The sequence below is a fragment of the Equus przewalskii genome, chromosome 13 (genome assembly GCF_037783145.1).
Source record: "Equus przewalskii isolate Varuska chromosome 13, EquPr2, whole genome shotgun sequence".
Classification (NCBI taxonomy): Eukaryota; Metazoa; Chordata; class Mammalia; order Perissodactyla; family Equidae; genus Equus; species Equus przewalskii.
Genome location: NC_091843.1, coordinates 43,148,526 through 43,167,647, shown reverse-complemented (window position 1 = coordinate 43,167,647; position 19,122 = coordinate 43,148,526). Strand labels below are relative to the sequence as shown.

Below are 19,122 nucleotides of genomic sequence, written 5' to 3'. Positions count from 1 at the left end.
TTTGACAATTTAATTATAATGTCTTTTGGTGTGGGCCTCGTTGCATTCATCTTATTTGGAACCCTCTGGGCTTCCTTGATTTGGACATCTGTTACTTTCATCAGTGTTGGGAAATTTTCAGTCACTATTTCTTCAAATAAGCTTTCTGTACTGGCCTGTCTTCTCCTTCTGGGACCTCTTTAATGTGAATGTTGGTCCATCTGATGTTGTCCCATAAGTCCCTTAAGATATCTTCAGTCTTTTTCATTCATTTTTTTTTTTTTTCCTCTGACTGGATAAATTCCACTGCCCTCTCCTCAAGTTTGCTGATCCTTTCTTCCACTTGAGCTAGGCTTTTGTTGAACCCCTCTGTTGAACTTTTCAGTTTACTTATTGTATTCTTCAGCTCTATGATTTCTGTTTGGTAATTTCTTATATTTTCTATCTCTTTCTTGAAATTGTCACTTTTTTCATGTATTTCCCCCCGACCTCAGTGAGCATCTTTATGACCATTGTTTCAAACTTTTTATCAGGTAAATCACTTATCTCCATTTCATTAAGGTCTGTTTCTGGAGTTGTATCTTGTTCTTTTGTTTGGAACATATTCCTGTTTCTTCATTTTCCTTAACTCTTTGTTTTGGTTTCTGTGCCTTATATAAAGGAGCCACCTCTCCCAGTCTCAACGGACTGGTCTCGTGTAGGAGTTGAACCTTATTATTCAGCCTGGCCCACGTTCTTGGTAGTCTTTCAAACCTTGTTATTGTTCACACTATGTTTTTTGTTAATGGTTCCTAGTCTGTGAGGGTATGCTAAGAGCTGTCAGTGTCCCAAACAGGAGGGTCTCAGTCAGCATCTAGATGCAGGCTGATTGGAAGCCATATGCTCAGGCAGCAGCTTAAAGTATGCAAATAGGCCTCTTCTGGGGAAATACTGGGAGATGTGTGTTTCTGTCTGCTTCTTCTTTGCTGAGCCCTGAGAAGATAGAAGTGTTTCTTTGTTTGCTACAGTGAAATAAGCCCTTCTTTTTGATAAAAACTATTGATTAAAAAAACATTGGTGGCTTGGTTGTTGTAGAGTTGTTCATTTTTAATGAGAAAAAAATACTCAACCTAATGGCTATCCAAATAATGAAAAAAGACACAAATAATTGTAAAATTTTATTCAGGGAGTACAGTTGAGAGGTGACCAAATGGGAATATAAGGTAGGGACTTGAGCAAAGGTCAAGAGATAGCAAGTGAGAGTTTGCCAGAGGCTCTCAGATTTGAAGGGAATATTAAAACATACTGCTATTCAAGGTAGTAGCAAATGAGTTCCTGTATTTAAAGTGCTTAGAAGTGTGCCTGGCGTGTAGTAAGACTCTTAAGTATTACCCATTACTTTTTAAATACTCAGTTGTAAATCTTTAGAGCCAGTGTTTCTAAACCACTGAGCCATCAGTGTCACTTGGCGTGTTGTTAGATATGCAGATGCCCCACCCTTCCCCTAAACCTGCTGGATCTTAAACTCTGCAAGTAGAGCTGGCAGCATGTGTTGTAACAAACACTCCAGGGATTCTGGTGTATCCTAAAGTTTGAGAACCACTGCTTTCCAGGTTCCACCCAGTATAAAACCAAAACAGTGATGACAGTGAATTACTCTGTGGGACGCAGCAGTATTGTGAAATAGAGAAAATAAAACCGTTAGAGAAGTAATTTTGGGGGCAGAAATATAAACTATACTAGCATCGGCATTACATTTTTTCATAATAGGTCCTTGAGAGGTATTTGGTCATAACGTTGCATAAGACAGTAGTATTTAGAGAACTGAGCTGACATTGTTTCTTTTAAAGCCTTTTATTCATTCAGCAGCCATTTATTGTCTGATGTATCAGGCACAGCTGTGGTCACAGAAGAACTTTTAGTAGAGTGGGAAAATCAGACTCTAAGTAGATAAATCATAACATGGTATTTTAAGTGCTATAATTGAAATAGGAGCCTTGTGCTCTGAATGCTAAGACCAAGGAATACCCAGCGGCCTCAACTTAGGTTATGTTTGAGCTGTGTCTTAAGGAATGAATAGGGAATTGCCAAGTGGGAAGAGGTTTGCGGTAAGAGCATTTCATGTAGTTTGTTGACATTATTACCATGAAAGGTATTGTTTTCATTTTTTGTGTAAGTGAAGACCCACTAGGAAAGTCCTTTTCCTTTACTACCAAAAATGTCGAATCCATTTTTATGTTATTATTGTGTTTGTTAGCCTTTTTTTTTTTCCTGTCATATGAACTGGATGGATAATAGGAGGTGACTCGAAGGCAACTCATGTACTCTAGGCATCAATGTCAGTGGCATCATAGAAAAAATTGCTGTTTGTTTAAGAAATGCCTGGTGCCTGGTTACACTGTCAATATTTCAAACAATTAACTTAGCTTATTTCAGAGGCTCCCAAACTTTCTGTTTTTGGTGCCCTTAACACTTTAGTAATTTTTTTCATGGCACCCCTGGGCCAAAAGAAATACTTTGCAGATTTATTTAATAACTAGTTTGGTGCAGACAACTTAGTAAATATTTATGTCCTAACAACTTGGTTGCCATTTAAAAAAATAATACACATAAACTGAAAGAAAAAATAAATTCTTATTTCATTCTTAAATAACCACAATTACTTATGGGATGTGTGTGCCTACTAAGCATTACCCAGCTCCTTACCCAGCTTCTCAAGCTGTAGAATCAGAATGAAAACCACCACCTGCTTTTCCAGTTCCATATTGACTTTTGTACAATGCTTGGGCTTTTTTCATAACAACCACTGAAAACTCTGCTTCACAAAGATATGTCATTGAAAAGAGTGTATGCTCTAATGTTGAAATTTTGAAATTTCTCTCAAGTTAGTAGTTCACACAGTATCATACCTATATTGACTATCAGTGTGTTTCCTTCAAATTGAAAATATCCTGTGGGGCCCCTGGATGTTTGCTGGGTGTTCAACATAATCTGGGAATCATACGTTTATTTGATATAATCCACAGGTGGGGGGATTAAGTTTTATGACTCAGCTGACTTTCTCCAGGTCACAAAGTCAAGTCAGGAGCATCTCTTTCTTTTTCAACCTTTTATTTACTTTTAATACTTTTATTTACTTTTACTTTTTTTACTTTTTACTTTTTTTACTTTATTTACTTTTATTTACTTAGGCCATATTGATATAACTGATTACTATCTTACAGCCTGAAAGTACCAGCTGTTTTTCACTGCCCCAGATGGCAGGCACTTTTATTGTTAATTTGTTCTCTGTGTCCCTTTCTAGAAGTACTTCAGGCTGTTCCACCCTGCGCTCTTAACCTTAGGCCTCCTGTTACCCTGTGGGCCTTAATTTGCTCCTCAGTGGCATGTGTTTACACACTAATCTGCCCAGAGACCAGTCTTAGAGGAGGTTTTAACTTTTAAGTGACTAAGTAATTAGTTTCTCTAGAAGCTGTACTTGATCAATAGTCTGGAAATATGAGAGAGACAAAGTATTTATATTGCTACAAAAACGTGTTTGAAAATTAATCCTTAAAAACTATGAATGTAACATTTATACATTCATAAATTCATTCATTCCAAAAAAAGTTTGTTGATGAATTGCTAGGTACCATGTATGGTGCTGGCCCTTGTGGATTCACATTTTATATGCCCTCTGTATATAGGAGCACATCTACCATCCAGTGGACAGTTTGAACTTGGTGTGAGATGTAAATTTTACTTTGGTAGAGGTGAACACAAGGCACTCTGAGAGCACAGAGGGGGAGCACCTCACCCAGACTAGAGGGTATGAAGGAATAAGGCCTGAGTTAGTCAAATTAAGGAGCTGTAGGAGAGATCCTTCTGGACAGAGGGCAGAGGAGTGAGAGGGAACATAGCATATTTAGGGAACTTCAAGTAGCAGATGACAGCTTAGAATGTGAGGAAGGGAATAGTGTAAGATGAGTTTGGAGAGAGAAACAGGACTTCATGAGCTGTAGAGTTTCGAATTTATCCTGAAAGTTTTGGAAAGCCATTAGGGATTTTAAACAGATGAATGACATAATCAGTTTTGTACTTTATGAAGGTATATGTGGATACAAGGGGAAGAATATTGGGAGGAGAAAGAACGTTGTAAAACTGGAAGCAAGTAAGTTAGTGATCTAGGTAAAAGGCGACAGGGACTTGATATAAGGCTGTAGCAGTGACAGGGATGGAAAGAGTAAAAGGGAACAATTCATAGGATGTGATGCTGATCGGACGTGATAATATGAGGAAGGAGGAGGAGCGAGGGACAGCCTTCAAATCTAGCTTGAAACACTGGTAGAAATGTTTACCCAGAGAGGAAATGAAGAGGAGGAATGGATTACAGAAAGAAGATTGTGTGTTCAGTTTTGGACATAGGAAATTTGAAAATCCTCTTGAGCTTCACATGGAGCTGTCCGGTAAGCAGTGGAATGTATAGTCTTAATCCCAGAAAAGAGAAAATAGACTGACTTAGTTATCAGCATAGAGTTAATGAGATGAAGACATGGGAGAGGGAAGAAAAGGGACCTAGGATATCCTGGAGAACACCAGCTTCTGCAAGATAAACAAAAGCAGATAGAAGTAGTGGCCAGAGAGATTGGTGGGAAACCAGAGAAGAGGGATCTGTTGGAAGAATAATCTTGGAATAATCTTTCTCTGAATTTTACATTCCAGGTTTTTAAAATAAACATTTGCCTAGTAATTTTTAAATTTCATAACAGTTGCTTGGTGGACATTATCATTCTAACCACGGCATCCATTCCTCCTCCCCTCTGCTGTATAGAAGCCATACAGTTTGAGCAGTGGACCCTCATACTCCTGGTGATCCCTGAGGCTCTGTGCCAGTCATGGAGTCTGCACTCCTTTAGCTGTGATTGGCTTGGCTAAGACAGACATTCTGTGAGTGAAAGGGGTTGGTTCAAGACAGGGCGTAGAACTCACAGAATTCCCCTATGCCAGGGGAAGTTGTGTGGAAACCTCAGGGGAAATGTGCCTTGTTTCTGATAAAGAGGTATTCCTCTGTATGTCGTTCTACACAGATGCAAGGCCTGGACTTGCTGCATCTGTGTTGCTCCCAGCCTGAGACTAAAACTGACATGAGGAGGGCGGAGGGTGGAGCTGAGAACAGTGTAGAGAAGTGGTATGGAGACTCTGAAGACAGTGAACACCTTGCCTTATTGTTTAAGTCATTTTTGCCGTTTTATTTTCAAAGAAGAAACATGTGATGTGAAGATATGAATGATGTATATGAATAGCAGTGTTAAACTAAATAGATGTTGTAGCTAGCCGTATGTTATGTGGTAGCTCTGCAGTAAATTTTTTTAAAACTTACATCTTTTAGTAGTTTTGGGAGGAAGACGGGAAGTGGGTAGGGAATGAATTTAGAATTGTAAGGCATCAGGAAGAATAAGGACAAGATTAAGTTCTGATGGAAATCAGACATGAAATTAAATGTTTATTCCTACTTGTGCCACACCATTTTTATTAGTCCATGATACAGAATTTTTTATGTAAAGTTGTATGAGTAGGAGGAAACTAAAGGAATTTACAAGTCTTTTTTAAAACTTCTTATTTTTTAAAACTTCTTATTGGGAAAATTATCAAATATACACAAAAATAGGGGGAAGAGAAACCCAGCCACCCAACCACACACATAGTTGTCGATGGGGGGGGGGCCATCTTGTTTCACATGTAACACCTCCCCCTCCAGTTGGAGAATTTAATGCAAATTCTGGATATGACAGTTCATCCAAAAATATTTCAGTATGGATCTCTAAGATTTAAACAGCTCTAATGAGGCATAATTGACACACAATAAATGGGAAGAGACATTTCCCCTAATCCCCTCCACCCTAACACAGCTATTCGCTTTTGCATACCTCTAGTCCTTGACCTTATGCAGAATAATAGTTAATATTTTAAGGATGGCAGGAATTATTCAGACGGTCGACAGTCTTAATAAAGTTCCCTGTGAAGAATAGAGTATGTTTCCAGGAAAAACGGTGACTCTGCTACTGACAACAGTTAATACGTATCAGAGCCGAGTGCACCATTTCCTGTTTTTCTTTGCAGAGGCCCAACTCTGGAATTCCCCTTGTTTGCCCATGATTTAAATCTTGTCTGTATCTTTTATTCTTAATTCAGCACACCAAAAAAGTGTGCTATTCTTTAAATATCCACAGTGTGCCTGAAAAATATCGCGTTTTTGTATTTTAAAATATTTAATTATACTTAGAATCTAGATTTTGATTCATTAACAGTGTTAGGAGTCTAAAGAACACCTCGGCCTCTGTCTGGATTCATCCCTCCTACCTTCTCTGGAACCTTATGTTGGTAATCCTTTATTTTTCTATACTTTCAGTCTCTCCTCTTTTACTGGATCTTTCTCATCTTCAAGGGAAATTTGCAGTCCTCATTTCTTCTGCCTTCAGCTACAGCTCTTTCTTCTCCTTGTCCAGAAGGCCAGACTTCTCCAGTTGTCTGTTTGATGGCTCAATTTCTCCACCTCCTGGACACCCCTCAGTCCCCTCTGCTGCCTTCCAGCCTCACTCCGCTGACACAGCACTCACTGAGGTGCTCGCTCCATGTTGCTGAAACCAGTGAACATATTTCTCTCTAACTGACATCTCACCAGCTTTCAACTATATTGCCTAATTCTTCTTGACACTTTCAAGAAGACACACCTGCTTTTCCTCCTTACTTTCAGGCTGTTGCTGGCCTCTTTTGATGGCTTATTTCCCTCCCACCCCCAAACTTATTTCAAGTTCCTCCCCGCAGCTTTCTTCCTAGGAAGTCTCATTAACTCCTACAGCATTTTTATGACTCTCTATTTGTTATCTCTAGTTTACCCTCTTTTGATTGCTGTATCCATGTATCCAACTTGCCATTTTGATAACTTCACCTGGATGTCTCACAGACACCTCAGATTCAGTGTGTTTTAAACTGGATTTTTCATCTTCCCCTAAAGCCTGGTCCTCTTTCAGTATTATCTAACCCGGGGAATTGTGCATTCTTCTCAGATAGGAAATCTTTGCATCTTTCTTAATTTCTTCCTCTCCCTCAATTCTCAAATCCAGTCAACAACCAAATTCTATTGTTTTTACCCACTGAAGACCTCTTGATTATACCCACTTCTTTTCATTTCTGCTATTAGTTGAATCCAGGTAATCTCTTTTCACCATCATTACTATAATAGCTTCTCCTTTGGTCCCCTCCATCCTGCCTTCCACCTGTACGTGTCACGGAGTAGCCTTTTAAAACCAATTTGGTCATGTCATTCCCCTGCTTTAGAAGCTGTGTCCCTGTAGCCTTTCATGAAGGAACGACTGAAAGCTTCCACTTTTATACCCTAAAATCAAGGTGAGATTAGGTGGCATGAAGAAACCTTCCAGTACTAAAGAGAAAGTTCAACTCCCCAACTCAGTGAAATTCAAATTGAAAAGGATTCACTATTTTCAGATTTTTAAATTAGTTACCTAACATAGTCATTATAGTAGAGGTAAGTTGAAGTCTTCCTGTCCTTTGCTTTTCAGTGTGAGAGTAGTCTCTTTTGAACCAGTTTAGTTAATCCTTTTTTGCACATTCTCCCTTGGTATTCAGAATATTATTTATCAGTGTATATTAATATCCCTCTTTCAGAAGTGTATCAGTTCACAAGCATATCCATTAATTGGTTCTTTCAAGATGCATTTCTGGGTGACATTAGTGGTGGCCTGAGTGCACCATGGTAACTCTTCTCTGCCAACATCTTCCTGCAATAATTCGACTGTTAGAATAAATCACTTAACCGGGAGATGCGGGCCAAGTGTAGCCGTCTGCTAAGCCCCAAACACATCCTTCCGGAGGAAATGATGCAGATTCAGAACTGTTAGAAGTTGCTTCTGTGTGCTCACAGGGCAAGGGATGATCAAGACACAGTGACCTAGAAGTGTGGATCTTATTCTCTGAAATATGCCAGTCCCTTGCCTGCTTGAAAGGGCCCTTTGGCAGAGCCAAGTGGCACACTCAGCACATCAGGCGCTGTTGTCCCTGTGAGTTAGGTGCACAGGGCCTTGGGAAAAGTCTGCAGTCCTGCAGATACAATTATCCCATGGAACCTAACTGGTAGCCTTTTTCTTCAACTGGAGACTTCCCTTTTATGCTCATATCTGGAGTGTGCCAAGAACCTAGAAGCCTCCCTCTCTACTTGTCAGTCAAGGGGCTTACTGGGGAAGAAACTCCAACAATTTGTCCTGCCCAGGTGTTGAGAAAATTCACATCCTCTGATGGTGAAGATACATTTGGGTGTGCCTGGCAAACAAATAGCTTCCTAACAGTGCAAATTTAATGGAAATGTAACACTATTTACCAAGAAGAAAAAAGGCGCACAACTACCATTAGCATCTTCTTTCCCTACCTTAATCTTAGAAAAGAGAAGGTAGCATTACATCTTAAGGCTCATTTAGGGACTTATGCTGTATCATCCCAGATGAGAAGAGTTTGAAGGGAAGTGTGTTGAAAGGGGTGTGTAGAAATAGACAAACTGAGAGTCTGGGGAACAGGATGGAAGAGATGAGCACATTGCTAGCATGGCATCCTGGGTCAAAGGAGGGCTGTGGGTGTCAAGTCTGTGATTAGGGGCAGGGAGTGTGTATGAGGCACCTTTAGGGCACCTGAATTAGCCTGTGCAAAAAAAAAAAAAATAGCAGGAAATCCGTGCACTGTGCTACAGAATAGAAAAATTGAAGAACAAAGACAAAGGATCTAGACCCTCCCTTGGTTTCCTGACGCCATTTTAACCTAGAATTTTTCTATAATCCTATGGAGCAGGGCCCCACAACATGGGTTGAATTTCTTATCAACCCTTCTAAAAGGGGCTTGAAGTAACTAAATTTGGAGAAGTAAAGGAATGAGAGTATTTTGCTCCCTAGTTTATAGACTCTAATACATATAGTCAAACATTTTAAGAGGAAAAGATAAGAAGCTATAATACAAATTCTCAAAGAGATTAAAAAATATTGCAGTGATGAGATCTCATAACAAAGAGCTTCTGAAGAAATAGCTATAATTGAAAAGTGAAATTATGAATGTACCACTGAAAAAATTACTGGTCTGGAACTGGGGTCACCAAACTACTGCTTGTAGGCCAGATCTAGCCTGCCACCTGTTTTTGTAAGTAAATATGTACTGGAACACAGCCACACTCATTTGTTTATGCATTGTCTGTAGCTGCTTTCATACTACAATGACAGACATACTACATTCTACTACGACAGAGACTGTACGGCTTGCATGCTTAAAAACTTTACTATCTGGCCTATAAAAAAAATTTGTTGATTCCTGAAGGGGATCAAGTGGAATTATTTTCCACTGCAGCAAAACTATAAAGAGAAATAAAAATAATGGATGAAAATATAAGGAACTTGGAAGATAACACACGCTCTCTCTCACATGTAAACACTCATTCAAATGTCCACATAACAGGAGCTCTGGGAATAGCAAAAAGGAACCCAAGGAGCGATATCAAAGAAATAATAGAAGAAAACTTTTCTAAGATATAGTAAAACCTGTGTTCAGATCTAGAGTGACCAACCGTATGCCGTACGGAACACTGGAAGGAAAAACCAACAAACTTAGAGATAGCCCAGTGTCTCTGTTGAACTCTGAGGATGAACATAAATATTTCAGAGGAAAAACATCAGGCTTCTTTTGGGATTCTAATCTGTAGCAATAAAAGCTAGAGGACAGTGAAAGAATGTATACTGGCTTTTAACATTAATGCCTTAATCTCTGGAAAAATCTCAGATGACCAGTGAAACAGCAGCAGGGTAGGAAATATCTCTACTGAGGTGGATGGGCATATTGGTGGGGCAAGGACTCCAGCTGGTAGCTAAGTTACTGGGAAGTAGGGTCCTGCACTTGTAAGAAGTGGTTGCCAAAAATTAGGAGTCAGTAAACCCCAGCCTAGTGGACTGAGGTTGGATAGGGTTTTGTTCCAGCTGGAACAGATCAGAAAACAGTGAATGAACTAGGACCAAATCTTCCCCATACAGAGCAGCTGACAGGTTGATTGCAGCGTGGAAGGGTAGTTGGGTATAATCAAAGTAATAACCATCAAAATACAATCCTTTTGTTAATGTTAAAAGTCATAATGTTGGGCCAGCCCTGGTGGCCTAGTGGTTAAGTTTGGTGTGCTCTGCTTTGGTGGCCCAGGTTCAGTTCCCAGGTATGTGGACCTACACTGCTCTGTTAGTGGCCATGTTGTGCTGGTGGCTCACATACTAAAAAATAGAAGAAGATTGGCAGGATGTCAGGTCAGGCTGAATCTTCCTCGGGGAAAAAAAAAGTCATAATGTTGTACTCAAATCACACTGTATTCTTTGCTGACAATAATACTGACTGATGATAAGTTTATATTTGTCTCATTTTTTTAAAAAAGAATAAAACTTAAATGGTTATTATACTAATGTGTCTGACCAAAACCAGACCAAATAATCTATTTCACGTTCTAAATAATAACCTAATATTTTGCTTTACCGATCATTTTTTTTGTACGTATATTTCTATTGGGGACTTCATCATAAGAAGTAATAATGGTAGTCCAAGATTTAGGTATTTTTGTGTCCTGGGCAAATTTATTAAATTGTTAAACAAAGCTACTCATAGTATATAAATCCATCAGAATAAGTTTTTCGTTAACAAGATCATGTTCTCTATACATTGTTCTCCATGTTTTAGAAAAGGCGCCGGCGGATTGACCGAAGTATGATTGGAGAGCCAACCAACTTTGTACATACTGCTCACGTGGGATCCGGAGATCTGTTCAGCGGAATGAATTCAGTAAGTATATTGGTGGGGCATGCAGATGGGGCCTTGGGGCATAGACGTATGTAACCTGTGTGACATGTATGGACGTTCTTAATGATTACACCATGCTGAATGAATTTGTAGACATCGAAGATAAATATATAATGTGAGTATAGAAGAGAGAAGAAAATGAACAATTAAAACTTAATCTCTCATCTAATTTGCCAAGTTATGCATTGGTCTCTGTTTCTTGTACTAAACTCTTCATAGCTACCTTTCTCCTGAATACAAACTTGTAACCTTTAAAGGACTTGAGTTCAGAATGGAAGTTAATATCCCATTGATTCTCATGCAGTGTAATGGAAGCACCACCAAATGAGGGCTTTTCTCAGGGCTCTGCCTCACTTTTGCCCTGAAGCAAGCCACTAAGTATCCAGAGCCTCTTTCCCTCAAATGTAAAGCAAGGTGTGCATCTAGATGATCCTTAAAGTGTGTAGAACCAGAAAGTCGATAAGGCTTCTAAAACACAAAATCATGACCCGTTATATGCTCACTCACTCATCAGCATCAAGGCCTTAGCAGAGAACAGAGACTTTAAACTAGCTGGATGGGTATCCTGGATACAGCAAACAAGTTTGTCACTTCAGTTACTAGGTAAGCAAAGGAATGACATTTGTAGCTTCCTGGAAAGGAAACATCGTGTTTGTTTTAAATCTGTAGGAAAAGTACTTTGTTTCACTCAGTGCTTTTGTGGAAATGTAAGAAGTGTCAGGTTGCTGTCAAAGTATAATGCAGCAGCTTTGTTTCCTGGATGAGTGTGGAATGAAAAGACCAAAGGGGACCCTATGACTTTTGTTAATATGGTTATTATTATATAGAGAGAGACAATGAATGCTTTCAAATGTGTTATATATGATGAATTTTAATTTCTTTCTCATCAACAAATGTCTTCTTCCCCAGTTCAGGTTTTTAAAACATCTGACTATATAGGACAATTTAAATTTTTAGTTCATGATATTTAAATTTTTAACTCTTGTTTATGCACATTTCAGAATTTCCTTTAAGATTCCTGTCTGGCATTTTGTCTCTGTGAAAAGCCTGTCCTTGGTGGAGGTGACTGTTGCTTGCCATTGTTTTAGGCAGAACTTAAGCACTGTTCCTTGCAGGGCTCCCACGGCCGCCTCTTCAGCTGAGATGTGGGATCGAGACGGGCCCTCAGCTGCTGTGGAGGTTCTGCCCTGCAGGCTCCAGGCAGCCTCTCTGCTCCCTGCAGCAGGATTTTTATGAAGTGTTTTAGCTCTTCAGAACCAGTGTGTCTCCCAAAGGCCTTTGTAGTCATTGCCTGTGTTAGTTTTTTGTCTCCACAGTGATATGCACTCCCTGATTTGGTGAGAGACTTCTGTTCTCCTGTGCAATAACAGTGCAAATGAGACAAAACCATAAATATGTTCTCTCTCCAAAGAAATGGTTTCTCTTAAGTTTCTCTATCCTAAGAACTGAGCAGCTCGTATTAGGAACATGGCTTGATGTGTATGAAACAGCCGTGCCACACTGGCTGCTGAAGACTCAAGTGACTTATAGTTTCTTTTTTCCCCTAAATATACTGTTCTTCCCAGGACTGCCTTTCATACTAACTTCTTTCTAGAAAAGCTTTCTGTGACTCTTTTAATAATATAGCCCTGTTGTGTTAAAATATTATATATCCACAATTACAGTAATACATTCAGTCTTAACACTGAAGGGTTTCTTATTAGAAAATTCAGATCCTTCAGTTTGGAATTGAAGGATTGACTTTTGGAGGAAAAACAGGTTGTTTTTTTTTTTTTTAAGAAGCTGCATAGCATTATAAATGCACCACGTAAAAATATAAAGATGTTGTTGTTTTTTAAATAGACCTAAAAATAGCTGTAAAAGCTAACATGTCATGTTAGGTAGGAAATTATGTGGTACCAGGGTGAAATCAAGTTTGTGCCACAAAACATGATATTACCAGAAAGGAGCAGAAAATGAATTTGAACTGATTGGAAAATGAGTTTGAACTGGCTGTAGCCTCCTCAGACTGAGCAAGTTTACTTAAAATAAATACTGACATAACTCAGAGATATTGTGCATTTGGTTCCAGACCACTGCAGTAAAGTGAGTATCACAATAAAACTAGTCACAAGAATTTTTTGGTTTCCCAGTGGATATAAAAGTTATGTTCAGGTGCCAATCTTTAAAAAAAAAAGTTATGTTTACACTATACTGTAGTCTGATAGCATTATGTCTTTAAAAGAAAAAAGTGCATACCTTAATTAAAAAATACTTTATTGCTAAAAAATGTTAACCATCATCTGAGCCTTCAGTGAGTCGTAGTCTTTTTGCTGGGGGATGGTTATGTAAAAAAACGCAGTATCTGCAAAGCACAATAAAACATGTTGCGCCTGCAGGCCTGTAGATTTCAGTTTCTTTTTCATAGACTCTTACCTAAAATAGTCATTTGAGTAATGTGAACAGATATTACAGTAACACTTTACAGTCATGTGTCACTTAATGCTGGGGATGTGTTCTGAGAAATGTGTCGTTAGGTGATTTTGTTGTTGTGTGCACATCATGGAGTGTACTTCCATGAACTTCGGTGGTGTAGCCCAGTACACACGTAGGCTACATGGTGCTCATCTTATGGGACCACTGTTGTCTGCGGTCCATCATTGACAGAAACGCCATTAGGTGGGGCATGACTGTATGTGATATTGTTAGAGTAAGATGTTCCACAAAAGTAAATTTTTCAGTTAATGGGTAAAAAGGTACCCATTTAAGAGTGACAGTTTTTGTTTTTTTGTTTTTCGGTGAGGAAGATTGGCCCTGAGCTAACATCTGTTGCCGATCTTCCTCTTTTTGCTTCAGAAAGATGGTTGTTGAGCTCACATCTGTGCCAATCCTCCTCTATTTTGTATGTGGGACCCCACCACAGCATGGCTTGATGAGCGGTGTGTAAGTCCATACTGGGGATCCAAACCCGTGAACCCCTGGCTGCCAGAGTGGAACGCATGAACTTAACCACTACACCACCAGGCCAGCCCCATAAAATGTACCCATTTAAGAGCCAACTACATTTACTCACCTAAACCCTTTGGATCTAAATAAGCTATGCATTTTATATTTTGCTTTTCTGTTCTCTTAGAATATATTTAAACCTGCCTTACTCCAAAAACAAAGTAGGCAAGTGTTATTACTTTCTTTAAACATATTGACTCAGGATCACCAATGAAAAAAGCACCTTGTATGTCATGTTTTCTGTTGTATTAAGTGCTTAGTAAGTATTTGATAAGTAGATTAATTAATGGATGGTGCTCCCTTCCCCTGTGCTTGCCCCACCTCCGCCTCCTGAGACTGTGGAAATGTGAAGTGCCCTTTGAGCTGATTCCATTATGTCCGGACCTGCCTCCCAGTGCTGACTCTTCACTGTCAGCTCATCACTTCCAGAACCACCTTAGTGCTCCCTTTTTCTAGCAGTCTAGCCTGATTCTCTTATTCTCTGCTTCCAAACTGTTTCTAATTGATATGAACTAAGATTGGAATAATGATGATACATTAAGAACACTGCACAGTTTGCAAATAACTTTAGGTGCTTTTGTTTCAGCAAAGTTAGAAATTATCCCAGCATTTATATATCTTACAGTCTATCAGAAAGTAGCCCTGTGATGTGGTTAGGAGAGATTATCATGTTAACCGTTTTACAGAGAATAAGCCTGATATTCAGAGAGGATAAATGGTTCACCTGGAGTTACAATATGAATAAATCTGGACTACAGTCTAAGTCTTTGGATTCTTAGGCTCTTTTTTATTTTATCAGACGATATTACAACTGTATCAAGTATGTAAATTTTACATGGACTTGAAAATTTTTTCTTTGGCTGGTCCAATTTCATTCATACTTATTTTGTTTCTGATTCTATTCTAAGTAATTGAGGTGATCATATGTGAGGTGTCTGTAAGTTAAGATACTTGAGGTTAAGGAACAGAAGGTTGAATTTATCTGTATACTTTTGACTGTTTTTGAAATGCTACCAAGTGCTTTGTGAATTACAAAACTCATTTTTAGTAATTGGGAACTAGAGAACGCAGTGGGGAGAGGGAGCTGTGGCAAAAAAAAAAAAATGTTTCAATTACTAGCCTCACCATTTGCCCTTATAGTCAGAAAAATTTTAAGTCTATAAAAAAATTACAGATTTTTTCCTATAAAAAATACCCTTCTGAGAACAGCAGCCCAGCTAAAATGTTGAGGCGAGAATGGCTTGGTTGCTTTGGCCCTGGTTCCTGACTTGTTCGGTTCTGTTCTGTTCTGTCGTGTTTCAGGTTAGCTCCATTCAGAACCAGATGCAGTCCAAGGGCGGCTACGGGGGCGGGATGTCTGCTGCCAACGTGCAGATGCAGCTTGTGGACACGAAGGCAGGATAGCCCCCGGGTCCCTTCTCTGGTGAGTACCTCAGAGCTGGGGCTTCACGGCCCTCCATCACCGACAGACAGCTGACAACATAGACAGACTTAAGTCTTGGGGTTACAAATATATATTTTGTTCTCTTTTTTAAAAAATTGTGAATTACTGGAAAAGGCACAATATTTAGTAGGCTGCTGAAGTGCCGATTCTACGTAGTTACTGCATATTTGGTTATTAGTTTTAGCTTGCTCTTTTCCATATGAAGACATTAAACGCTGTAAGACATCTGGTTGGGGAGGAGGCTTTGACTGAGATTCTGGTGACAAGACGTTGCTTATGTGTCCTTTAGACAAGAGTGAGGCTATTATTTTGAGTACTGGTACTGCAGGGAGTCCAACTGTAGTGAAGGAACTGTATTTAACTCTGCCTTATTGATAGACTTTTCAAATTAAAAAGAAAAGACAACTTTTAAAAAGGATGAATCCTTAAAGTGTAAAAATAATTTGGATTTTTCTTTTGGTTTTTATAGGTCATTGTGAATTTCTGTGTTTTCTCTTTCCCCTATTCTTTCATTTTTGTTGTCGTGATTGCTTTTCTCTTCTTTTCAATTACAAAAGAGAAGTGTGACGGCGTCTTGTTCACCCCGTTGTGATTACTCCAGTGAGACATTTCTGTTCTGCTCCGAAGCAGCTATTGCCAGGCGACTCCTGCGTTTTCCTCAGCTGGCGTGCATGCCTTTGGACTCATGGACAGAGTTCTTTGGATTGCGGCATAGTTTTCAATTTTTATCACTATGGATCTGATCTTAGCATGATCTTTTTGTGAATGCAGCACTATTATTTTTTCGTTTCTCCTTCCACCTCCAACCCTCTGCCTTATGATTTTCTTGGTAAGCAAGGACCTGCTATTGTGTTAATTTGTCACCGTTTATGTATATTTGGAAGGTATGAGACCCACAAGCACAATGATCATTTTTATTCATTTGAAACTTCAAGCAGAGTAGATATCTGCATGCTTTATGAAGTTGCTTCGTGTGGGAGCCCATGGGATGCAGGAGTGAGCGTTTCTTTGCTGCCGTGGGTTGACGATACTGCTGCTATTAGAGAAGGGTTAGCTGTGGCACCAAGTCACATCAGTTCTACAGAAAGCTAACTGGTAGCTTATTTTAGAAGTATAACTTTTTCATCTATTACAATAAAAGAAAAGCTTGCATTCATAAGGCCTTCATTCTGTTGTAAATGTTCAGTATATTTATTTTGAGAGCAAGGACCTGTGATTATAAACAGGTATGGTATGTATCTGAGTGTTGCGGTGATACGCTCATCCAGTCTGATTCTGAGCATCATCATCTTAGTAACTGTTCGTTTCTTTGTGTACTCATTCTATTTTTACTTGTTTTTATTTTGTGTTTAACATTATGGTATCCAGTTGTTTCCAGTAACAGTTTGTTGAACTTCTGGCCTGTACTACTAACTGCAGACTCCAGAGTCCTTGGGCTGTCCATATTCTACATATTTTGGGGCAATGGAAGTTGCCAAGAGCAACACACTGACCTGGCTGAATCGTTGCCAGGGAAAATAACCTGTATCGTGACTTTTTATGGTATTGATAAGAAACCTTTGCTCAGGTTCCAAAATATGTTTATTCTTCACAAACTGTGTGTATTTCAGATATTTCTGTAAATGCTTCTCCTTCCCCTAAGGGTCTAGTGTTAAGCCAGTTAGTGGTCTGTATTCTCATGGAAAGGTTTCAATCTTATTTCCAATTCAGTCCTGTCTAACTATATTCGGTAGAATTAACATTTCATGTAGCAGATGGGGCTTAATTGAAAACTTACTTAGAGAACTATAAGGAATTAGGTAATTGAATAAAGAAATTTTCTCTTCTTTTACCCCTTTCCCCTGACCTTAGTCCCAGGTTCTTGTGAGAAAGGTAACTGAATAAATATTAGGTTTATGCGGGCAAAACATAAAAGCATTTCCCCCCTAATTCTTTTGAATTTAATTTCATTTACCCGGTAGGGTGGTGCACTAGATTGCTCAATCCTTGTATTTCTGCAATGTTGAGCCTTCCTGGGTGTCAATCCTGAACAGACACATAATCTGTCAAGGAGAAATATTTATGCTTAGTAATCAAAATAGGCAATAACTTCTAAAATTTAATTCATCTAGTGTCATTAATTCACTGTGTGGATATTGGACTCTGGAATTTGCCTGAGTACATTGTCATTCTGCTCAGCCAGAGTCAGTGCTCCTCAAAAGACAGATTGGATTTTCTAGGCATTGTCAGCACTGATGCTCTTTAGTCTACTTCTATTTTGACTTTTAAAATTAGTACAAGTTTTATACTTGTCATATAACTCCTAGAACAATAGGTCCCTTTTCCCCAACTCATGATTTGATTTTATTCTTTTTTTCCAATCACTGTCTTTTCTGCTTCTACCAAGGACCAAATACTCCAGTGAGCCGCTGGAGCATCTCTCCATGGTAAGCCAAAGGCTGCCCTGTGCAGCCACCACTGACCTCACAGTAGCCACACTGTGTACACAGCACATGCCAAGGGAGGTGCCAAGAAATTCAAGAAATAAGAAAATTACAAAAATCCTAAGATAGTAACCTTGGACACACGTCTTTTAGGGAGTGTGAAGCATTCATAAGTGGGACTCTAAATCTCGAGAGGTCATTTGTTCCCCATAGCAATGTATCTCATTTTAAAATTGAAGCTAATTAAATAAATAGGATTGACGGTTAATACTTTGTTGACATACATGCTGACCACTGTTAAGCAAGGGAAACTGAGTGAAGGTTTAAAGTAAGGACATGGATTCTGTCTTCAGTGATAAAAGAGGTGCTTTCCCATGGTGGGGGCATGAAGTGGTGCCAATAACCATCGAGCGGAAATGTCAGCTGTGGTGACTGGGTTTAGCATTTCCAATGCAGCATTATCAGTGGGCCTTTAAAGATACTTTGGGAGGATATTAGCTTTCACTTTTGTTATTAAATTATAGCAGTTTCATTATGGAGAGCAAGTTTGCCTTGATTTTGTTTAAAATGACGTCTGCTCAGCACCCAGAAGATAAATTGACATATTTTTATAATATAAGCATACTTTTTTTGTACATTGTGTTCATTCTTGAATAAAGTAAATTCAGTGTTGGCTTGTAGATATTAAAAAGAAAATATTGATTTTGATTCAATAAATGTTTTCTTTGAATCCTGGTTTGGTTTTTCCTTTCTTTTAGTTCATTTAGATTTTTCCCTTCACAGAATTATTTACCAGAATTCACTTAGAGCACCTTTTTAGCATTCTCATATTTTCAGTTATGACTACTATTATGCAAAAACAATTTATCTCTTTTCTCTTTAGTTTAGAAATTTAAGTTCTTATCTTTTAATCTTTAACTTCACCTTATAATTTACCAAATGCCTAGTGAGAGTGAACCTAAAGTGCCTGGAAATAGGACTTATTTTAAAAAATTTTATGTAAGATGATAGGAAGAAAGTAAGTTATTGAGCAAAGATAAAAAGTGGAAATGAGAGGGAGGGAGGTTTTTTAAAAAAAATATATTAATATCCTTTTTCTTTACATTTTTATTGCCTGTCAACCTCACAAGTGATTGATAGCTGATTTTTAACAAAGGTGTTAAATACGTCCTCAATTTTCCATACTGAGGCATTTTGTTCTCATGGTATATATAGGATTTAAATAAAATTAAGCATTCTTTTCCTCAGTTGTTATAGAGCCACATTTGAAGTGCTCAATAGCTTCATGTAGCTATCAGCTACCATAGTAGATAATTATAGGACATTTCCATCATCACAGAAAGTTCAGGCAATTTAGAGCTTCCCCCTAAAATAGTTTAGGATGCTGGTTCCCATTGGGGGTGATTGTGTTCCCCAGGTAACACTAGGCAATGTCTGGAGATATTTTGG

At 38.7% G+C, this 19,122-nt stretch overlaps 1 protein-coding gene across 39 annotated transcripts in view; it reads left to right on the top strand.

Moving 5' to 3' along the window:
- CDC42SE2 (CDC42 small effector 2) overlaps positions 1-18,403 on the top strand; it is a 135,857-nt gene extending 117,454 nt beyond the window's left edge. For 20 of the 39 annotated variants that reach the window (XR_011525620.1, XM_070571217.1, XM_070571229.1 and 17 more), the window contains 3 exons: positions 10,702-10,803; positions 15,109-15,229; positions 15,720-18,403. Coding sequence is in view for 37 of the 39 variants with exons in the window: in XM_070571217.1 (XP_070427318.1) it covers positions 10,702-10,803; positions 15,109-15,210 (204 nt within the window). In the remaining 2 variants the exon portion in view is untranslated. Of the gene's footprint in view, positions 1-4,239; positions 4,404-10,701; positions 10,804-15,108; positions 15,230-15,719 lie in introns of those variants that run through there. The other 19 variants (XR_011525621.1, XM_070571237.1, XM_070571246.1 and 16 more) reach the window with 3 other exon arrangements.
- The last annotated feature ends 719 nt before the right edge of the window (positions 18,404-19,122 follow it).